Consider the following 22,529-nt stretch of genomic DNA (forward strand, 5'->3'; position numbering starts at 1 on the left):
TGTTCCATGCCCTTATTATAGCAACACTGAAAAGTTTAATATATGGTCATATTTATTCAATGGATTGAACACCTGATTACACTTGCTACCTATGATCAGATTGCCTATAGATGTAGACTTTGTATGGAAAAGTATAATGATATATGGAAGTAATTTATGCAAAATACAGTAAGTGAAAACAAGCATGGTAGCTATATAAGCACATGCTTACATAATGTTTGCATTAAACAATTATATATTGGAGTCTTCTCTACTTCATTGTAGAGTGCCCACTGGGGCTCCAAGCAAGCTGGCAGACCCAATTTTTAAGGCCCTTCTGGAATGCCAAAAGGATAGGGATGGGTCTCATTTCCAGTAGGATCATGGTCCAAACCATAGGGACTACAGCCTAAAAGGCTGCTCTCCTAGACCCTGCCAACCAAACTTTCTTGACAAATGGGATACATAGTACAACCCTTCTGCTGGAGCAAATGGGATAGGCCAAATCCATTGAAGCAAAATGGCTCGTCAGATACCAAGGACCCATATCATAAAGAGCTAAGGTAATAGCCAATACCTTGAATTGGATCCGGCATCAAATTAGCAACTAGCATAGCTTGCACAATAATGGTGTTACATGTACCCTTAGGTCTCCAAAACTGTCCATGCCATTGAATTCTATAAAATTGTAGCTTCCAAATATTTTCAAGGATAGAGCACATTGCAGTAGCCCAACTGAGAGATGATCAAGACATGAGTGACTGTGCCCAGAGCCTCATGATCTAGGAAAGGGTACAACTGGCGCACAACATGAAGTTGTGTAAAGGCTCTCCTAGCCAAAACTGCCACTTGCTCTTTGTATAGTCAGGATAAGGCCCATTTTTTGAAGGCAGGGCAGCTGTGAAGGCAGGATTTCTGCTTATATCATCACCATTTATGGATTATAGCCAGAATTTCAGATAATTATGTTTTGAAAGTTAATTTTCTACTTTTTATTAAGGTAGTTGTGAAATACCTTATAAAATATAAGTTCAAGTTTTAAGTGAGCAGTACATTGATCAACTTTGCAAAATTATATTTAAAAAAAAACGGATCAACTTAGTATACAGTTGTATCATAATAGTATTTTTCCCTATTGCAGGAATATGGCATAATGGAAATGTATGTTTTTCATGAAGAAATTTTTCGGCATGCTTTATTCAATCTTTATTTTGTTCCCTCATAGATACATCAGCAATAACATCTACAATTAAAGATAAAACTTGGTATCATAGCTCTCTTTATTGCACTGATTTACAGAGAATGTTCCGCCTCCCCATATAGATAAATAGACATTCATTGTATGTAGGATGAATATTAACAATTCTGTTAATATTGTTTTATTCTTTTATTTTTTAATTCTGTTTTTCTTCAATTTTTCTTCTATTTGTGTCACTTTCAAAGATCAAAGTTCATAATTTTCTTATACTTCTGTTATTTTCCTCCTATAGAATGTTCTTTCTTCTGTGAGGAAAATTATCTATCTATCTATCTATCTATCTATCTATCTATCTATCTATCTATCCATCCATCCATCCATCTATCTATCTATCTATCTATCTATCTATCTATCTATTATCCATCATCTTTACTGTATGTTGTTTTGACTACAAAAAGTTTTAGAAATGGACTGTTTCTAAGAAACTGTATTTTTTAATATAGGGTGTTCTGAATATATTTGTAGATTATGGAATTATTTCAGTATTGCCAAATAAATATTGTTTAAGGCCAGCACTAAACTGACAGTGAACAACTGCATTCTCTAAATAATGTCTCTAAACACACATCTTATTTTGATTCCTTTTAGGTGAACCAAGTCCTCCATCAATTCACGGACAACCAGGTAGTGGGAAAAGCTTTAAACTTACCATAACAAAACAAGATGATGGAGGAGCACCTATTTTAGAATATATTGTAAAATATAGAAGTGTAAGTATTATACTACTAATAATAAATAACATATCTTGATTATTTTGTTGTTCTCTAACCAAGTTTGGGAACTAGTCTTTGTAGAATTTTCCAACTAGGCTAATGAAAGAGACCACTTTCAGGGAGTGTACATAATTATCATAATCAGGGATAGATGAATAATAAAGATATGACCAAATGCGAGTGAAGCTGGCAGGGAGCCCACAAACCTTAAGTTTTCTGGAACTTTTGCTTTTTTTCTGACAAGGAAGTAGAGGACAATGAAAGGAAGTACAGTATATCCAAATGACATTTAAATATCTACAAATTCATTTTAATGAAGATATCTGAACACAACACATATTTCTCAGAACTGAGGTAGAATTTCATTTTTGCTTAAAAAAATCAGGCATGACTTTTCAATTTGATTAGTGGTCAGTTTAGCAGAACATTCATTAGAAAGTTACAACAGTTCTAAAATTCAAAAGTTGTAGCCTTGTTTGTAATGAAAAGCAATGCTCAGATTCAATTTGTCTGTGTTTTCACATCCAGCATTGGTAAGCTTCTAATGCCCAATTGACTTATCCATGTCTTCCAACTCTATTCATTTTAATTCATGACTAAGGAACAAAGACAGAGGAATTTTAGAGTGCCATATTAGCAATATCACATTCATTTCCTGCTCTGTTAACACTATATTGCTGGTGATTCCATTCAAGAAGGAATTCTTTTTGTTTAGGAACCCAGTGCCTTCCTACAATAGTTTAGAAATTAAACTATAATAGTTAAGTAATTTGTGTTATTTAAGATAAGGACCATAGGTCTTTGTTTTCCTCTAAAAAGATTGATATTGTCAAAGTCTAGTTCAATCTGGTGAATCTTCCTCAGACTTCCTCATCCATTCAAAGAAATAAGAAAGAATGCAAGAATAATGGACATGAAGAATGAACAAAAAAACTGAAATGAAAGAATTTGCAATAACAGCAGAAATGATGGAGAAAAGAGCAAGAATACCTGAAAGACAGGAAGAAGGTACACTGAAGCTAGTAAACTATGAAGGCTTACTGAATTCCAAAGAGATCAAACTGACCTAAAATTTAGCATGGAAAAGAGACATGGCAAGGTAAAGTACTACATGGCCACTACACAAAAAAGCTAGCAAGCAAAGCCTATAACCACAAGACCTGTAAATGAATAAAAGGAGGAAAGTTGAAGAAAGAGACCAAGGGGCTACACAAGACCAACCCTTCAGAACAAAAGCATACTAAGCTAGAAATGAGAAGAAAGCAATGAACAGCAAATACTGTTTTTGCAAAAAGCTGATTAAAACAGTGGGCCATCTAGTTACCTGCAGTAAAATGATTGTACAGACTAATTATAAACAATAGCATGACAAATTAGTAAGAATGATGCTTTGGAATATCAGCGAGATATACCACTTGCCTGCAGACAAAAAACTGGTAAGCCCACAAAACAGTCAAGTAATAAAAAACAAAGAAACTAAAGTGTTCTAGGACTTCAGATTTCAAGCAGTTAATCATCTACCACATAATATCCCCAGTTTAACAATTGTTAATAAGAAAAACAGGAAAAGATCAAGATCAGGGGTGTCAAATTGCCGGCCCTGGGACAGATGCATCATGCTGAAACTGCGTCCACCCCATTGCCGGCAATGGAAAAAAAGTCACAATACGTCACAACACATCACATGACGTTGCAAGTTTGACACCCCTGGTCTAGGTGGTTGACATTGCAATATCTGGAGACAGTAGATTACAAGAGAGAGAACTGGAGAAAATCATAAAATACAAAGACCTGAAAATAGAAGTAGAACAACTGTGGCAAAAGAAAGCAAAGATAGTACAAAGACTCATAGGCATCATGGGTGCACTTTCTAAACATCAGAAGACCACCTGAACACTATTAGCATTGACATAATCATCAACAATCAATTTCAGCTTTACTTGAAATGATTTACATCAGGCGTGTCAAACTGCTGGCCACTGGTTGGTTGTATCATATGGAGGCCACGCCCATCCCAGCTTCAGCAATGCAAAAAAAGTCACAATACATCGCAACATATCATGTGACATGGTGAGTTTGACACCTGTGACTTACATTCTATGAAGATACCTTTAATTTTATAACATATGCCTATCTCAGGTCCAGGGAAAGGACTTGAGAGGTAGACAAAAAGGCCAAATCCAGTACAAACCATTTGACTGACTGAATAATTCATTAAATTTACATGCTACTCGACTCCCAATGATTCTGAATAGTTAAGCACAGTTACTGCTTCAGTTGGTCATTTTGTTCTGTAAGAGTATTGTGAAGTAGCAATATTTTGTAATAGAAATGATATAAGTAATTACTAAAAAATTATTCAGTCCCACTTGAACTATTTAAATAGTGACTAATTTAATCTTAAATTATAATATAATGCACAAATGTATAAAATCCATGTTGCCTGGATTCAATGCTACTTAATTCACATGAGCCTTGCCTCTGAACTAGATTTTTGTCAGTTTTCTCCTTCAGTATAGCAGACATGAGAGCATTAAAGCAAGATTAGGAAAGGACCCATATACAAGTAAAAAATATATATATATTTTGCAGTGCAAGCCTGCAGTCATTTAGCCATGTGATTTCCAAATTGTGACCTAAATTATGGATACTCCTGCCTACAATCTTATTTCTGCACTGAGCTTCCTGGGTGTCATAACAGGTATAAAAAAAAAGCTTGCACTTTTTTCGTTGGAAATTAAACTGGAACCATAGCCCAATAGCTATGCAGCATCTGGAACAAAGTGTTTCAGTGAAATTTGAAAATGGCAACTACACTGTCATGTATTGGAAGCATAATTTGCATAATTGGTCATATTGGAAGCAGAATTTGCATTACCTTTTTTAGTTCTAGATGCTTGAAACATCTAAATATTTAACATGTTTCACTTGTTCATTTTTATGATTATCTGTCTTCTAATTATGGGCTTTATTGCTGTTTTAGGATACCTGCCATTTGCCTTCTCATAATTTATAGCCAACTCCTCCTACTCCCCCTTCCTAAAATGAGCTAAGGCCCTAGGGCAGTTTTACTGCTAACTGTGTCAAGCAATTGGTACTTTAGACTCTCCCAAAAGATCAGGATTCCGGGTTAGGAGTGCTTTTTAAGTAGATTTATTATCTGGATTTGGTTTCAGGAATTAGCCATGGTAAGGAATGGCTCCTATAGCTAACTTAGTCAGCTTTGCATGCAAAAAGTTGCTTGTCTTTTGTTTCATTTGTGCCCCAGCTAAATTATTCTATGCATGTGATGAGGGACTGTTCTTTACTTGAAATTTCAACTGAAGCAAAATGTAGTGATTGGGTTTGTAATTGGGGCAAGATTCAGGAGTCATTATGCCTGTATTAAAAGATCTAGTTACCGATTGCCCTGTAGATACAATTTAAAGTACTGATGGGTCAGGTTGGTTTTTAAATATCACCAATATCCAACCAAAGGTAGGTAAGGATGGGAGAGTAAATTGGATGATATTCTATGTCTGTCCTTTTTATTAGTTTAGAAAATACATTCTTGTATTTTCTGTATTTGAAGGTGATGATAACGATAATGGCAGTTTTACATTGACATTGGAGTTTCAGATATGAAAATAGGATTCGTAAATATAGCACCACAGTGGTAACATATAGTTTCTCATAGTATTTAGCAATTGTTACCAGAAATATGAGAGTTCAAAGTAACAGGGTTTATTATTGAGCAATATAAATATTTTGCAACCTCTGAAATAGTGGTGAGAATTTATCTTCTTCTCTCTATGTATACTTCTCACCTTATATTGCAGCATATGAGTAATTATAAACCATGTTTGTATAATCAAAGAGCAAATTGTACTCAAGAACTGAGAAGGTGAATTAAGGATACAATATAAAGTGTTTTCAATTAATGTGTACACAAGATAATAAATCTGTAGTACAATTGCTTACGGGGTGAATGCTCCAACACTGAAAGTTTTTAAGAAGAGACTGGACAGCCATTTGTCTGAAATGGTGTAGGGTTCCTGCCTGAGCAGGGGGTTTGACTCGACCTCCAAGGTCCCTTCCAACTTTATTATTATTATTATTATTATTATTATTATTGCCACCTGTGCTTTCTGACATCTGTGCACCATATTTTTGCCACTACTTAGGTCTGACCTTTCATATGAATTAATTTCTTCCTTTCCATAGATACTGTTTTCATGTAGTGATATAAAATCAGTGTTATGGAATAAAAATCAAATAGCTTTGTTCTATAAATCAAGACAGTATTATAATGCTGTCTTTCTATTTATTGATAAAAATATCTCTCTGTGTGTGCTTATGTATATTTGTTTGCCATGCATCAGGTATAACTTTTTACTGAAAATAGGTTTTCTTAACAAAATTAGTTATAGATCAATATTTGCAGATTATTCTTTGTTACCAGTGCTTTTTTTGTAAAAAAAAAAAAAAAGGTGCCAGAACATACACACATCATACAACCCGCCTTGCCTGCCCTACAAGGTTCCATCCAAAAAAGGTGCTGGAACTCCATTCTGGGTGTTCTATGACAAAAAAGTCCTGTCATTACTATTACCATTTGCTTAAAAATTGAATAACATTGTTTTATGTAATTATCTAGATCATACACAGATGAAGTTTATTGATTGATTTAGTGATTCTGGAGGGACATGAGAACAAACAACTATAATATAATATGGCATAAAATCATACCATATCAGCCTTTGAAATATTAAAACAGCAGGATAGTGGAATAGACATAAATATTGATTAATAAAGTAACCAAGTCAACCAACATATATCTCATTCAATATTTTGGATCCTATAAGGGCTCTTCCCATCACGGATAAGGCAGGATTCTTTTTAAAAATTGGGGGATAATGTATTACTTTCTAATCCTACTTAACTGAGATATAAAGTATTATTTTAGCCAGGTTATTAGCATTTTCATATTTGAATTCTTAAAGACCTATTGAATATAGGCTATCAAACCTAATGATCTGTTAGCTGCCAAGGTGTCCTAGTAACGTGATATATATTTAACGTGAAAACCAAAAATTGAGATTTGCATTTTATTAAACACTTCACAATGTTTATCTCTGTAATCCTTAATGTGTTCATTATAATAGGTAATATAATATAAACCAGTATAAACCACCTTGTAATGAATTAAAGATGAGACCTATAAAGTTGTTTTGCTGTGTATGCAAATAACTTTATATTTGACACAGGAATATTGTAATTTCAGTGTACATACATAGCCACTTTGTTGCCAGAGAATATGCACTTTGTTCCAAGATTAAATGGTTAAGTAAAAAGAGTTTGCATTTTTATACCCCAGTTCTAAGTGCAGTCTATAAAGATTTAATATTATTTGATTCTCTGTGCTCAAGAGGAAAATAGTCACAATGCCTGATTTGAAATAATTGCAAATCAATATTTAAAATATTCATTATAAGTATTTAGTTCACCATAATTTCAACTATTATTCAAACTTTACAGAAAGATAAGGAAGAGCAATGGCAAGAAAAAAAGGTTCATGGTAATAAAGACTTCATTATTCTTGAGCACTTGCAGTGGACAATGGGTTATGAAGTGCAAATTACAGCTATAAACAGGCTGGGATATTCTGAACCAACTTTATATGAGTTCATCATGCCACCAAAGCCCAATATTATCACAGGTAAGTTAATTTTAATATGTTATCTAGCAATTACATCTACTTTTAGTTTTTAATATAGGTTAGTATGCTTTTTAAATTCCTTTATAAATTAGTTCTGTAAACTTTGTTTCTGGCTGCTGGTGGAATAAACAGATAACTCTTTATTGTGTTTTACATGCTGATCAATATATATCACAAAAGCCTAAATCATCAATGTACAATTTACTGCTTATAGCCTTTTTTAACATTAGCATTTTAGAACAATTTTTGTGGCATTCAGATATAAATGAATTTTATAAAGAGATTTTCCAGAGTTGGAGAGAACAATATGCAACTACTACCAGTTTTTTGCAAACAACAACAACACCAAACTTGTATAGAGTATCCTTCTTCTCAATGAAGCAATATTAATGCAGAAAGCAGTATGTGAAATATTTTCAGGTGGACATATTTTGCTTAAAGTAGCTGTGTGGTATTTTAAGCATGATATTGGAAAACTGCCAGCTGAAAGGAAGGGTCAAGTGAGGCTCTAACTCGGAGTTGTTACACAGCCTCTAGTGACATAAGCTTGACTTTCCCAAGAGCCATGAAGCTTTATTTTATTTTTCCCAGGGGAAGGGAAGTAGTCTTATACCATTAAGTGGTAGAATATAAAGTTACTGATTTCAGCTATTCACGTTTGGTTGCTTGTGCCTGACACATATGATATTTTAATAAAATTTGTTTATACAGTATTAGCATATTGCCTGTTAATTAATTATGCTACTTACAAAATTTAAACTAGGTCTTTGAAATGAAAAAAAAAGGACACATTCTCATGAATAAATAAAACAACAAAAACAAAATCCTAGATATGAAGTATAAATTAAATTTCAACAGCATTCAGTAGCTAGAGGCAGGATATGTTTATCTTGCAACGGACAAACATTTTGGTGTGGTAATTTTAATTGCAAGATATATTGTGACGTTTAAAATACCCCATCTGAATTTGAGGCAGATTTGAAAAGCAATTGTGAAAAGGTGAATTGTGATAATAATGGCTAATACAAGTTTAATTTTTAAGTGCTAAAAGATTATATTCTTCGAAAAGTAGTTAAAGTAGAAAATATCACACCAAACTGACATTAAGCTGCCTAAATTTGCACAAATCTCAAAACTTCAAAAAGTAGAGGTTGATTGATGGCTTTGTTTGCTTAGTCATTCAGTCATTTTGAACTGCCATTAGTTTGATTCGAATTTACTTGTGATTGCCTTCATCTGGACAACTTTTAGTTAGCACTCTGGACCATTTCCAGTCCAGATACAACTTGGATATAGTCTAATCCTACTCATCTACATCTTCTTTTGACTTTTTGCTGATATATTGTGAGATCAGCCAGAAACAACTGGCTTAATTTTCCCTGGGCAGCACATTTTTTTATTTAATATTTTGCACTATATCTTTGCTTGCCTGCCTGCCTGCCTTCATTTGTTGTGCAGAAGACTTGTGGAAATTTTCTGAAGGAATACTTCATAATTAAAACAGTTTCATCTTTTTCCCCCATGTTTATGTGGTTGCTTCAACAGCTGTTTCTGGCTGTCTATATTGTGTTGGCATGCAGAATTATTCTACCTTGTTTTTATTTCAGAAAAGCAAAGTAGCTATACACAGAGACACTTATGGAAAGAACTGGATGCTGCTATATTTCTTTAAATATATTGCCAGCAGAACATTATAATATAAATTTGAGATCCCATATATTTCTCCCTATTCTTTACGTCAATTTTGGATTCTTTGCAGGACAGATGTAGGCTTCAGTGCTACTGGCTTCAGTTTTAATAGGCATAATGGTTTTTTCCTTTAATTTTTCTTTGATTTTTTTCTGACTTGCAATAATATCTGAGCTAGATAGAGTCTCAACTACTTTTGTTATCTATGTTTTGGCAAGACATTTTACTTCCAATCACAAATTCAGTAAAGAGTGGAGATCTCTTTAATGTACATAACTAATATTCATATACCAAACATGTAAATCAAAATCTGAAAAATGTTAACAGTATAGATTTAAAAAATAAAATAATTTTGGCTCCAATTGTAGTTGTAAGTCAAGGACTACCTGTATTTAACTCTCTACATCATTCAGAGTTAGTTAATATTTCCATATGCTCTTATCTTATTTTATCGTTTTCATTTATCTATATGATTGCAGCAGGAACATTTTTCACAAAATGATTGGACAGATCAATATCTGATCATTTAATCACATATTTCATATTCTATAAGAACTAGATAGGAGTTTTTTTATCATTGTTATTATTTGACATTAGAAATTCTAGAGTCTTCTGAAAAGATACTAGCAACATTAGCTAATGGTAAATACAGGACTGAGTAGAACATTTCTACATGAATATATACAATATGTTGTCAAGGGTATAAAATAATCAAAAGGATATTTTGATATCTGAAAGGATATTTTCAAATAAATTAAACTATCCTTTCTTGTGAATTTTCTTCCTGTCTTTCTTTTATTAGGATTTTGACTTTATATTTCCTTAAACAATACTAAAGTTCCAGAAATAAACAGAACACCAGTTACAGAAAATTTATGCAAGATCAGAAACAATTTTTCATAATATATAATAGCAATTAGCTAGCAATAACATTAGCAGTATTAACTATTAACTAATATTAACTATGAATGAGAGACTGTTTTTCATAATTATTTAAAAAAATATGCAAGAGTTTAAGAGGAGAAAAATAAGATAATGCCTGGGATGCCTAGAAATCTGTTTTGTTCAATCCTCAGTCAAAATTTTTATTGATTGGAATGGCCTGATATGAAGAAAAATATTTAATTCTATATTCTTCATAAGAATCTATATTCTATACATGACAGATGGCTTTCTTTTCCTTTGGAATATTTGGGATGGTGATGATGAAAAAAATCACTCTACGCACATTACAGAACTCATGCTGGCTTCTCTAGCTATACAACTTTTTTGTGACCTTAATAGAGAAAAATCTTGATTGTCCTGCCAAATGTTATTACTGTCTGCACATTCCTTGCAGCAGACTGATCCAGGATTCAATTAACAAGACCACCTGTAGATAGATGATACAGTATTCAAGGAAGTCTCATTTTTTTCTATGAATTAATGGAAGTTGTTTCATTTTTTTTTCCCAGTTTCTTTAAAATGCTTTAAGAATAGGTATTCACAGGGCTTTTTTTGTCATAGAGCGCCCAGAACAGAGTTCCGGCGCCTTGTAGGGTAGGCAAGGTGGGTTGTATGATGTGTGTAAGTTCAGGCACCTTATATATATATATATATATATATATATATATATATATGTTTTCTGAGGTTTTCGCGGGTGTTTGTATGTAGGTCTTTGGTTGTTCGGGTTTTCTCCCACGTAAAATTGGAAGTGTCTTGGCGACGTTTCGACGAAGTCCCATTCGTCATCTTTCAGGCTGGTGTTTTCAGCTTCGTGCTTCGAGCAGCAACATTGCTGCTCGAAGCACGAAGCTGAAAACCAGCCTGAAGATGACGAATGGGACTTCGTCGAAACGTCGCCAAGACACTTCCAATTTTACGCGGGAGAAAACCCGAACAACCAAAGACCCATATATATATATCTTATATATATATATATATATAATATATATATATATATATATATATATTTTGTTTTCTGAGGTTTTCGCGGGTATTTGTATGTAGGTCTTTGGTTGTTCGGGTTTTCTCCCACGTAAAATTGGAAGTGTCTTGCGACGTTTCGACGAAGTCCCATTCGTCATCTTCAGGCTGGTGCTTTCAGCTTCGTGCCTCGAGCAGCAGTGTGTGGTCTTGGCTGTTTCTTCCTTTTAACTGCCAGTGGGGTATGAACTGATTGGGTGGGAGCTTGGCTGTGTTCTGATTGGGTGGAGGTGTGTTCTGATTGGTTAGGGGCTTGGCTGTGCTCTGATTGGCTGGGGGGTTGGCTGTGCTCTGATTGGCTGGGGGAGTGTTCTGTTTGGTTGTGCTCAGGTTAGTCTGAGTTGCAGAGGGATTCAAGATTTTGGGCTGCCCTGCCATTCCTTGGCTTCGCGTTCGTGGTCGTGCTTCCTCTTCATGGAGGGTGTCAGTTTGCTTCATGTATGGATTGGGGGGGTTTAAAGTGGCTAATGATGCAGCTGTGGTCTGGCTTCTGGTTTGTGGTCGTGCCTCATAGTCAGTGTGGCTTTGGGTTTGTTTTTTGCGTGGATGTTTGGTGGTGACATCCTGTGTGGTTTTTGTGAGTGTGGGTCTGGTATCATTTTTTGTGTTAGGGAGTCGTTTGTCAATAAGGGCGGGTTTCCAAATGGCTGGTAGGCGGGAGGTATCATCTCGCTTGTTCATGCTGTGTGGGCGTTTTTCTATCTCGATGGCTTCTCTGATTATTCTGTTATTAAAATGTTCACTTTTGGCAATGGTTCTGGTATTTTTAAAGTCAATTTCATGTCCTGTGGCTTTAAGGTGTTGGACCAGGGAAGATGTTGGTTCCTCTTTTTTGACTGAGTTCTTATGTTCTTCAATGCGTGCACTTATTCTTCTGTTGGTTTGTCCGATGTATGTGGTGGGACAAGTGGTGCATGGGATTTCGTATACTCCTTGATTTTCTAATTCAATTTTATCTTTGGGGTTTCTAAGGATGGTGGATATTTTTCTGTTTGTGCAGAATGCTGTTTTGATGTTGTGTTTATGGAGGATCTTACTGATTCTGTCTGTGATGCCTTTTATGTATGGGAGGATGGCTTTGCCGTTTTCTTGTTCTTTGTCTTGGATTTTAGTGGGGGTTTCTTTTTGGATTAGGTTTGTAATCTTATTTCTATGGAATCCATTGGATGTTAGTACATTGGTGAGAGTGTGTAGTTCGGGTTTTAGGTGTTGTTCGTCAGCTAAGCGTTTTGTTCTGGAGATGAGTGTCTTGGCTACAGAGTTGATCTGTGCTGGGTGGTGGTGTGAGAGAGCGTGCAGATAGCGGTTTGTGTGTGTTTTCTTCTGGTAGATGGTGTGTCCTAGGGAGCCATTGGATTTCTTGTAGACTAAGACAACCAATCAGAACACACCTCCACCCAATCAGAACACAGCCAAGCTCCCACCCAATCAGTTCATACCTCCACTGGCAGTTAAAAGGAAGAAACAGCCAAGACCACACACTGCTGCTCGAGGCACGAAGCTGAAAGCACCAGCCTGAAGATGACGAATGGGACTTCGTCGAAACGTCGCCAAGACACTTCCAATTTTACGTGGGAGAAAACCCGAACAACCAAAGACCTACATATATATATATATATATATATATATATATATATATATATATATATATATATATAAAGCACTGGGTATTCATATGCTCAACAGAATTCATTTGCCAATGTTAGATGCATATAAATTTAATAAAGTTTTTGTAAGATTGTCCCAAAGACCTTTTTCAAAAGGCAACTGGACTTGAAGACGTTTCCCTTCTCATCTAAGAAGTTTCTTCTGTTCAGAATTGAAAAAAGCTTATTGGATGAGAAGTGAAACATCTTCACTTCTTCATTTCACTTCACAAGTCCAGTTGCCTTTTAAAAAAGCACCTTTGGGACAATCATGACCTGGATGACTGAGAATCTCCATAGATTTTTTTTTTTTTTTTGGTTCTAGATGCTTAAAACATCTAAATATTTTAAATGGTTAGCTTGCTCATTTTATTGATCATTTTATGATTATTATTTATGATTATTAAACAATTATGATTATTTTCTAGGATTATTTCCTAAGTGACCTCTTGAAAAGTTAGCAACTGTATCATTTAGCATGGCTTTTGGTTCAGTATTTTATTTCTCTGTGGTATCTTTCCTCTATACTGCTTGGGTTTTTTTTTTTTTTTTTCTAGTCCTACTCTTTTTCCTCCTCTTCCTGGGAATATTTACATCCATCACACATTCTTCTTGTGTCAGTTGATCCTTTTCCCCATTTTTGCCATTAATATTCAACTTCTTCAGCCGCCCTATTCATCAACATTATCCTCTCTGAATCTAGGTGGGGGTAGGGGAGGACATTCTACCCTTTTAAACCTTGACACAAATGGTGAATACACTAGCCTGCACGTAATTTAAGGAGTATTTGTGTGACTTAAGCTTCAAACCAGGCTGACTACCAATAAAACAAAAACAAACATACAGAACACCTCTTACTTTGATTCTTTAAGTCTGCAGATGGATGGATAAAAAATACATCTGTAAGTACCATTTTCAGATATTTGAAGATAGGTATCTTATTTCCTATCAGTCATCTTCTCAAAGATACAGAGATTCCCCTCATCATTTTATTGCTCTTTTTCTGAATATGTTCCAGCTGCTCTGAAAATTCTCTGATTGGGCCTCCCACTGCTGAGCATAATGGGCTTTGACCAAAACAGAACAAAATAAAATGATAGTTTTCCATGATTTAGAAATTATATTGCTGTTGCAGATTCAAATTGCATTTCTGTTTTTTGAAAGCATTCTGTCCTGCTTGCTCATCAACTACTATTTCAAAATCTTTTTTACAAGTACCATATCAATACCAAATCTAGTATCCCCACCCGGTCTCTGAGCCATCTGATTTTTGTTCTCTCAGTGAAAACTTTGCACTTGATTCTTTTAAAATTCATTCTGTTACTTTCAGCCCATTCCTCCAGCTTGACAAAATAATATTTTTTCCTATATTCTAGTAGCTTAATTATTTTAACAAATTTATTATCATCTACAAATTTGATAATACACCTTTCATCTGTTCATTAAACTAATTAATGATAGAATTACACTAAGAAAAGACAGAACTTTGATTCATTAGTAACTACTTCACAAGTTCTAGGATACTATATACTTGAGCTTTTCTATTTGGCTGATTGACTCATTATGCTATCTCATTATGCTATGAATTAGTTTGTTGTCACAAGCTATTCTACATGAAAACAATTTGATAAAATAACTGTTTTATCTAAACCTTTCATTTATTATACTGATTGTTGAATATTATTTTCTGGATTTGTATGCAAAAGTACTTATTTGTTTTTGCTGTTCATTGTCCTGAACAAATTGCATTTCCTTGTTTAATTTTTTTTAAAGAAGTCATATATGGGACTGTATGATAGGGATAAAAATTGCATGTCACAGTGATCTGAAGCAGTGATCTAAATGCAATAAGTTACCTTAACTGTAAACCTACAATTCCTACACTTATGAAGATCAGCAGTTTGAAAGTTGTGTACTTTATACACAGTGCTCAGTCATATTCTTCAGCAAACCATTTTAATTCTGACCACACAGACCTCAAACTGTAAATAAAGTTTCAGAAAGAAGTAAGGGTTAATAATAGACATGATTTTAGTTAAAAATATATGTGGATAGTGTTGTAAGTATATTATATAAATAAAAACTATATTTTGAAAAGCTGAATGATTTTGGTTATCATTTAGCAACTTAGGCACAAAGTAGAATAATATATCATCAATAATACTTAATATTTTAGGTTTTGGTGATTAAAATAATTCTAGAATTATTCTGAAATGTGGTCTGAAATAGACATTAAGATAATAGAATAATAGCACCAATTCTCTACTAAACTCAGGGATTAAAATTCATAATCTTAACATTGACTGTTAGCCTATGATATTCCTGAGCAACTTAATATGCAAATTTAATATTTCATTGAGCAGAGTTAATATGTGCAATCCTGTCATTTTCCTGCTTGCAGGTAAATCATTTTATAGATGTATTATACTGTATTAACTCCATGTAACTGAACGTAAATCATTGAGAATAAGTAATTTGTAGAGTGAGTCTAGTGAATATTGTCACTTTTAGTTGTCACTTCTAATTATCTGGATAGTCAGTACAGGTGAGTTGAAGAGAGTTCTATTACATTTTCAGTGTCCTTGCACATGATGAACTAGCTTAAGAGGTAAGTAAACTGTAATGATTAAATGACAGCAAGCACAGTAATGGGATAATATGATATTCCTGTTCATGTACAAGACAGTAGCCTAATGATCTTGATCTCTCTATTATAGTTCACAGAGGAAATTATGCCGGAAATTATCGTAAATTTTAATCACTGTTTAATCTGAAATTCATCCTACTTTTTGAAAGCCTTTCATTTATTTATAGTTTCAGCATTTTATATGAAAATGATTGCTTTAAGTAAGTGACTGGCATTGTGTAAATATTGCATTAATTATTTTTCTCTTTTTTTCTTTCTCACTCTCACTGTTTCTTTTTATTTTTTCACATACTTTTTTCTCATTTTTTTTTCAACTTTTCAATCCAATTTTATATCAATTTTCATCAAAGCAGATACTTGCTGTGAAGCCCATAAAGGTGGAATTGGAAGTCAATCACTGCAGCTGAATGCTGCTGGTTTTGTTTTCTTGATAGTTATAAGTATGTTGTGTATTTTTTAATATTGGTGATGAACCAAGCCCATAGTGGAACATTTGCTCTGTATTTTTTTTAATCTAAAATAATATGCATAAAATTAGATTTTTGGCACTCTTTTAAAATATTTGTTATGTTATACTAACACCACAGCAATGGAAGATACTGCATAAATATTTCTTACAAGTGGTTTTTTTCAGTGAAAAAAACATAAATCACAATTTGCTTTTTGGTAGGTATAATTTGATGTAAAGGCTTCATTGCCTGGAAATATTTTATAATTCAAAGGTGACACCTACCAAGTTAAAATCTGTCCTTGGTTCATCAGCGTATACAGTTTCAAATACACATTTGATTGGTTGCTTGTAGTGTGGTTTAAAGTAAAAGATTTTTCTTCTCATCTAACTTTTTGCCAATCAATATACAGTTATTAATAGGATTATGTAATCACCTGTATGTTATGATTTGCATATAATCAGAGCTTTATTATTAAACATTTGGTTTCATCTAAACTACTATGCATATTGCTGTGCCTTTATGGAAATGTGTTTATATGTGATTTCTTCCTTATTATATCATTCCTTTAAAAAAAATTGGTAAAATTCAGCCTTCACTTAGTTAGTAAACTAGTTAAACAGATTTTTGTATTCATCTCTATAATATATCTAAGATTATCTCTGCCATTAAATAAATAATTTTAAAAAGATTGTACTTTGCTTATACTTAAACAATACCAAATAAAGACATTGCAAAATATCACTCAAGTCAGAGGGAAGTATATATATATAGTTCAAACTGGTAACTTCCCCTAATAAATTTCTTTCGTATTCTTATCACAATTAAATCCTCTAAATATTATAATAATATTAATATTACTATAACATAAAATGCAACTATAAGCTAAAACTGTCTGATCCATGCATACTCATGCAAACACAAACAAAAAACACTTTCTCGTATTACAGCTATCCTCTAAATGTCATCATGACCTTTATTTCAAATGTCATTAAATTTTAAGGCATCTTCCAATGTTACTGATAAAATGGCATGCAGATACATTGCAAATCAAAATATAAGATGTCAGATTATTGATCTTGTAAAAGTATTACTTCAAACAACATAAACATATTTACTCTTATTACCAAGGTATAGGATTGAAGCTTTAAAAAGTTTTTTTTTTCCTCATCAATATATCCAAATTGTAATATAAAGTAATTCTCATATCAAAACCTGACAATAAACATGATTTATTTATAATAGAAGTTATATAATAGGAATACTTAGAATATTTCATGTTTCTAATAGACAAGAATAGTTCTACATTAATTTAATTATAAATAATAATAATAATAAAATGGCAACAAGTCTTGCCTAGTTGCACCAGTTGTGACATTAGTATTCTCTATGAAGAGTTTTTGTTTTTATTTTTTGGCTCTTTTACAGAGATTGGAACAATGATATTCAAATTCATATTGGCCTGAGAATCTTACTAAAAATACATAACTTTGTAAGTTTTTTTTTTACCTATTCCATTCTGCTGGGATAAAAAATAGCATAGCATGAGCTGCAATGACTCACACTATTTCATTCCTTTATTAGGCTGGCAAATAAGTAAGTAAGTAAGTAAGTAAGTAAGTAAGTAAGTAAATAAATAAATGCATACAGAAATGCATACATGCATACATACATAGTCATTGAATACCACGGCATTTTAAATAAATAAATAAATACCACGGCATAAAACTTTGGGGAAATTTCCATGAACACAAATTTTCACTGTATTTATGTTAAAGGTACATTAAATTGAGAGATTTGAAATTAAATATGTTTGGTATTAGGGAGAACATTAACCTATTTTAGATTATATCTGATAGATATTGCATACAATTTATGTATAGGATTTTACTTTTTTAATTTTGGAAAATGTAACTAGTTTATAATAGCAAGATGTTTTAATGTTCAAACAGCACTATAATTCTATTTTATCATGTGCATGTTTCTTTAACAAAAATTTAGGTAATAAGGTAGCAGCCATAATAGTAGACAGATTTCTAAAAACTGCAGTCTAGGATCTCCGTATTGAATATCTTCAGACAAGAAGTAGAATCTATAAGACAACAGGAAATTATGCTCCCAAATATGTCTCATTTCCACTCATCCATCTTTGTCCCAGATAATGCTAATTCATGACTATTGATCACTGGTAATCACTTCCTCTTCTAATTTTCAGAGAAGGTGGCTAGGTGGAAACATCCACTGGAAAAAAAAATTGCAACTTAGAGAACCTGAATTAGGTTGCTCACCTTATATCTTCACCATGGCAAATGTATTGGTAGCAGGCTTCAGGTATTCAGGATTACTTTCCGATTCCATAATCATCAAATGGTTTTCCCATCACTCTACTCATGACACTTGTAACTAAACTTTTTTAAAGTGACATGGAACAGTATAAAAGAGCCTAGCCCTGATCTGATATTGAAAACTAGCGAACAAGATCTAGTTCTTATCTTCATTGCCAGGTTGCCCAATTGAATTTTGCAAACCTTTGTTTGCAGGACAGGAATGGACGACTTCAAGCCCTGTTGTCTTATTTTCCTTTTTCTAGACCAATATTATATTTTGATTGGCATATGAGCAAGTGTTATAACCATTGTGCTAGTAAAATAGACAATTGTTTTTGCAGCAATTATATTTTCAGGAAAAAAAACAGGAAATAAAGGAAAGCAATTTTTATTTTAAAGATGATTGTTGTATCTGTACTTTATGTATTTTGATGTTCTCTCTTTATCTCTCTCTTTCTCTCTCTCTCTCTCTCTCTCTGTGTGTGTGTGTGTGTGTGTGTGTGTGTGTGTGTTTGTGTGTATATATGAACACAGACACAGAGAAACATACATGTTCAATGTCAACTATTTGGGGATAGCATGTTTGCAAAGGCATTGTCCAAGGGTCTATCTTGCAGCTGTTGCTAAAATGTCTCAGTGCACATAGTTTTCTTCTAAAGGCATCCAGGGACCAGAAAAATTACTCTATCAGAATATTATGAACAAAAAAAGGATAGTATATCACATGCATTCTGACACCTATGTTACCTATAACCCTGATATATCCAATGATAAACAAGACAAAGCTTAATAATAGCAAAGAACTGGCCCAGCTCTTGGAATGAAGAGGAGAAAGAAAGTCTGAAAATATGAGATTTAGAGCACTAATTTAATTGAGAAGTTAGATGGGAGTTGAAATATGTAGATGTGGAAAAGAAAGATAAAAGAAAAGAAAGACTTGAAACAGAAGAGACATAAAGAGGGCATATATTTTTCTTGGCATTGCCCCAAACAGTTTCCCACCAATAAAAAAAGTAATGGGTGAATTTTAATTTATTTAATAAAACATTTAATAAAACATTTTAATTAGTAGGTGACTTATTCATTGGGATTGAACTCTGTTGCATAGCTTTAATTTTAAAAAGTGTATAATGTAGTGTGCATTGGAACCTATTTGTGGGTTATGTAATTCACTTAATTCTAGTAATTCATTGCCTTTATTATTAACCCTTTAAAAAAAATCCTGAAATAGAGCAAATCTCATTAAATGTAGCTTGCAGTCCCTAAGTGTTATTTTGGTCTTAATCCAAAGCAAGACTGCAGAGCATTCCAGTCTTTTGAAAACAAAAATACTGGCCTAATCAAATGATCATTTAGGTTGGAGGTCCCCAAGCCCTGGGCTGTGGCCCACTACTGGGCCGTAAACCATTCAGAACTGGTTTGCAGGAGCAGTGGGTGACTATACGCATGCATATATCCCCACTTGCATGAACAGCAGGCAAACAGTAGGTGAGTGTGTGCACCTATGCTCCATTTGCACGAGCAGTGGGAGTGCATGCCTGTAGTTTATATAAATGGAGCTGTGTGCATGCTTGCCTGCCATTTGTGCAGGAACTTCCCCTTTCTCCCCTTCCAATGGTCCTCAAAGCTGGAAAGGTTTAGGAACTCTGACTTAAGTTACATTTTAGTCTTGAATTTATTAAATTAACTTTGATTATAATGTCAGTTCCCTAATTTTAGTTTGAAGCTGGTTTCTTTTAGCATGAGACCCAGCATCTGCTTTCCTCTCACCTGTACAAAGAAAAAAGAGAAAGAAACTTACATTCAAACTTAAATCCAAGATTCACTTGTATGAACTACCACTGAAACAGAAGCCTATGTGAGAATAACGATGAGGGAATGAGTGAAAGACAACAGATCACAACAAATATCTAAAATATTATTTAAGAACAAAATTCTCCAAATATAGAATATGTATATTTAAAGTAGTTTATGAACCGTACATTTTCATTTAATTTTTGTCCATGTCATTCTGTGCTATTAACAACCACAAATGTTTACTGTCATGTATCTTATTTTTCTTAAAAGATGTGCAAATTGTATATGTAATAGCCTCTTCCTAAGTGTAATGTCAAAACATATGTAACATTATGCATATTTTTCATTGCATACTTGCTTGGTGTTGCTTTTCTTTTATGTAACCTTTTTAATTTGGAATCAATAAATGTGATATAACATTGTTTAGCAGTACATTTTTTTTTAAAAAAAATATGATACTACATATTGGTAGTGTTCCACATTTTATCTACATTACATTTAATTTGCAACATTCTTTTAAAAAATCATAATAAGTATCAAGATCAATCCTGCTTTATCCAAAAATATAATTAAGAAAATATTAAAATATGGTTTTATTATAATATATTATGTATCCTATCAAATGATATAATCTTTTTTGTGATTTCAAAAATGATCCTAACATTGACTGATAATTAAAGATAGCATTTACCTGAAGATTAAAAACTCCAAGCTGTATCTTTTAGGCAGATTAATTGTCTTCTCATCTTGTGTTGTGTGTCTTAATGAGGTATTGTGAGCCAATAAACATAAACCATAGATCAGTCAGTATAAGTCTCCTACTTCCTAGATCACAGATTCCTAAAATTTTATGCCAAAAGGAACTATAATTAGGAATGTTGATTTTATTTATTAATCAAATTTATACACCACCCATTTCACTGTATAATAGACTCTGTGTGGCTTTACAATTAAAGAGACCATAAAAACAATATAAAATATACCAAGTTAAAAAGACAGAAAGAACATACCTTGACATGACAAGTCTGATAAAGTAACTGTTCAGCAGTGTAAGGCTACTAATAAAATGTTGCTTAGTACAAGCTGAGCGGATCAAGCTACTTTCACTAACATTGTTGCAACATTCCTATGCTGGATGCACTACCATCTTGGCTTATCATTGTCTGAGCAGAAAAATACATTTCCCAACAAAAGTCCAGACTGGCCCTTTTATATTTTATACTATATATTAAAATGTTATATTTAGCTATAGCTATCATTTATCTTTCATCTATATCTAATCTCTCTCTTGCTTTTTTACTCTCTCCCTCTTCCCTCCCTCTCATTCTTATTGCTCTTATATATATATATATATATATATATATATATATATATATATATTTACATATTACATGTCTATCCTTTTATAATTTATGTGGACCATCAAACATTCTTGCCAATAAAAAGTATAATTATGCTTAAGACTGAGTCTTTTCTTTGCAGCATATTAGTTTCTCATAAAAAACCCAGTGGTAGGATTCAGCTGGTTCACCCCACTTCGGCAGAACCGGTAGCTAATTTTTTGTTGCTCAGGCCCAGAATAGACTTCCGGAAGCAGCATCCACACAGAGAACTGGTTGTTCACATATTTGAATCCCACCACTAAAAAAACCCCTCAAAACATGAAATCATAGATCCTGGCTGCTGTCAAGGGTGGTCACTGATTGCTTTCACTTGATCAACAAAAAGAGGCTTTGGGATTTACATGTTCACATACAGCCAACGTTTCTGTTTTCCCGATTAGTGCTTGCATTATTTGGAAATTGTTACAATTATCAATGTAAAATATACATTATATCCACCAAATAAAATGCATAACAATATCTTCATGTCCAAAGAAAAAAATTGATTAATGCACTTTTTATATGTAGTACACTTGTATTGTTTTCTGCCGTGAAAATCATAAAATATTGATTTGCTTTTCACAAAGACCTATGCTGTAGTGTACTTATCTTTAAGTTGATGAAAGGTTTATTTTTTTAATTATCTGAAAGTCGTTTACTTATAATAGTGATACAATGAGTGACAATTTTTGAGGAATTTGTGATTTTGTTCTCTTCATCACAGTATAATTCTGATTACTCTTACATGACATTGTTTAGATTATTTCTCACAAACTTCTATCTTTAATATTCTATGGACACTAAAATGATGGAATATGTGTCTTGATAAAATACATGCTCTTCTCTTTATTATACTATATTCTTCTCTTATTTATAATGTTGCATGCAAGCACATGGGGCAGGATTTGTCTCACAATGTTGCATGCATTCTTTGCTATTTGCTTCCCACTTCCTACCCTGACATCTATAGTTTTAAAAT

At 33.2% G+C, this 22,529-nt stretch overlaps 1 protein-coding gene across 3 annotated transcripts in view; it reads left to right on the top strand.

Annotated features, from left to right (window-relative positions):
• The window catches only part of NCAM2 (neural cell adhesion molecule 2), a 155,107-nt gene that overhangs the window by 119,653 nt on the left and 12,925 nt on the right, over nucleotides 1–22,529 (top strand). The window contains exons 14-16 of one of the 3 annotated variants that reach the window (XM_039361568.1): nucleotides 1,826–1,947; nucleotides 7,468–7,648; nucleotides 15,946–20,560. In XM_039361568.1, coding sequence (XP_039217502.1) covers nucleotides 1,826–1,947; nucleotides 7,468–7,648; nucleotides 15,946–16,055 — 413 coding nt within the window. In that variant the 3' untranslated portion in view covers nucleotides 16,056–20,560. Of the gene's footprint in view, nucleotides 1–1,825; nucleotides 1,948–7,467; nucleotides 7,649–15,945; nucleotides 20,561–22,529 lie in introns of those variants that run through there. The other 2 variants (XM_039361569.1, XM_039361567.1) reach the window with 2 other exon arrangements.

This window comes from Crotalus tigris, unplaced genomic scaffold (assembly GCF_016545835.1).
Source record: "Crotalus tigris isolate CLP2741 ecotype Arizona unplaced genomic scaffold, ASM1654583v1 scf7180000019301.709862, whole genome shotgun sequence".
Taxonomy (NCBI): Eukaryota; Metazoa; Chordata; class Lepidosauria; order Squamata; family Viperidae; genus Crotalus; species Crotalus tigris.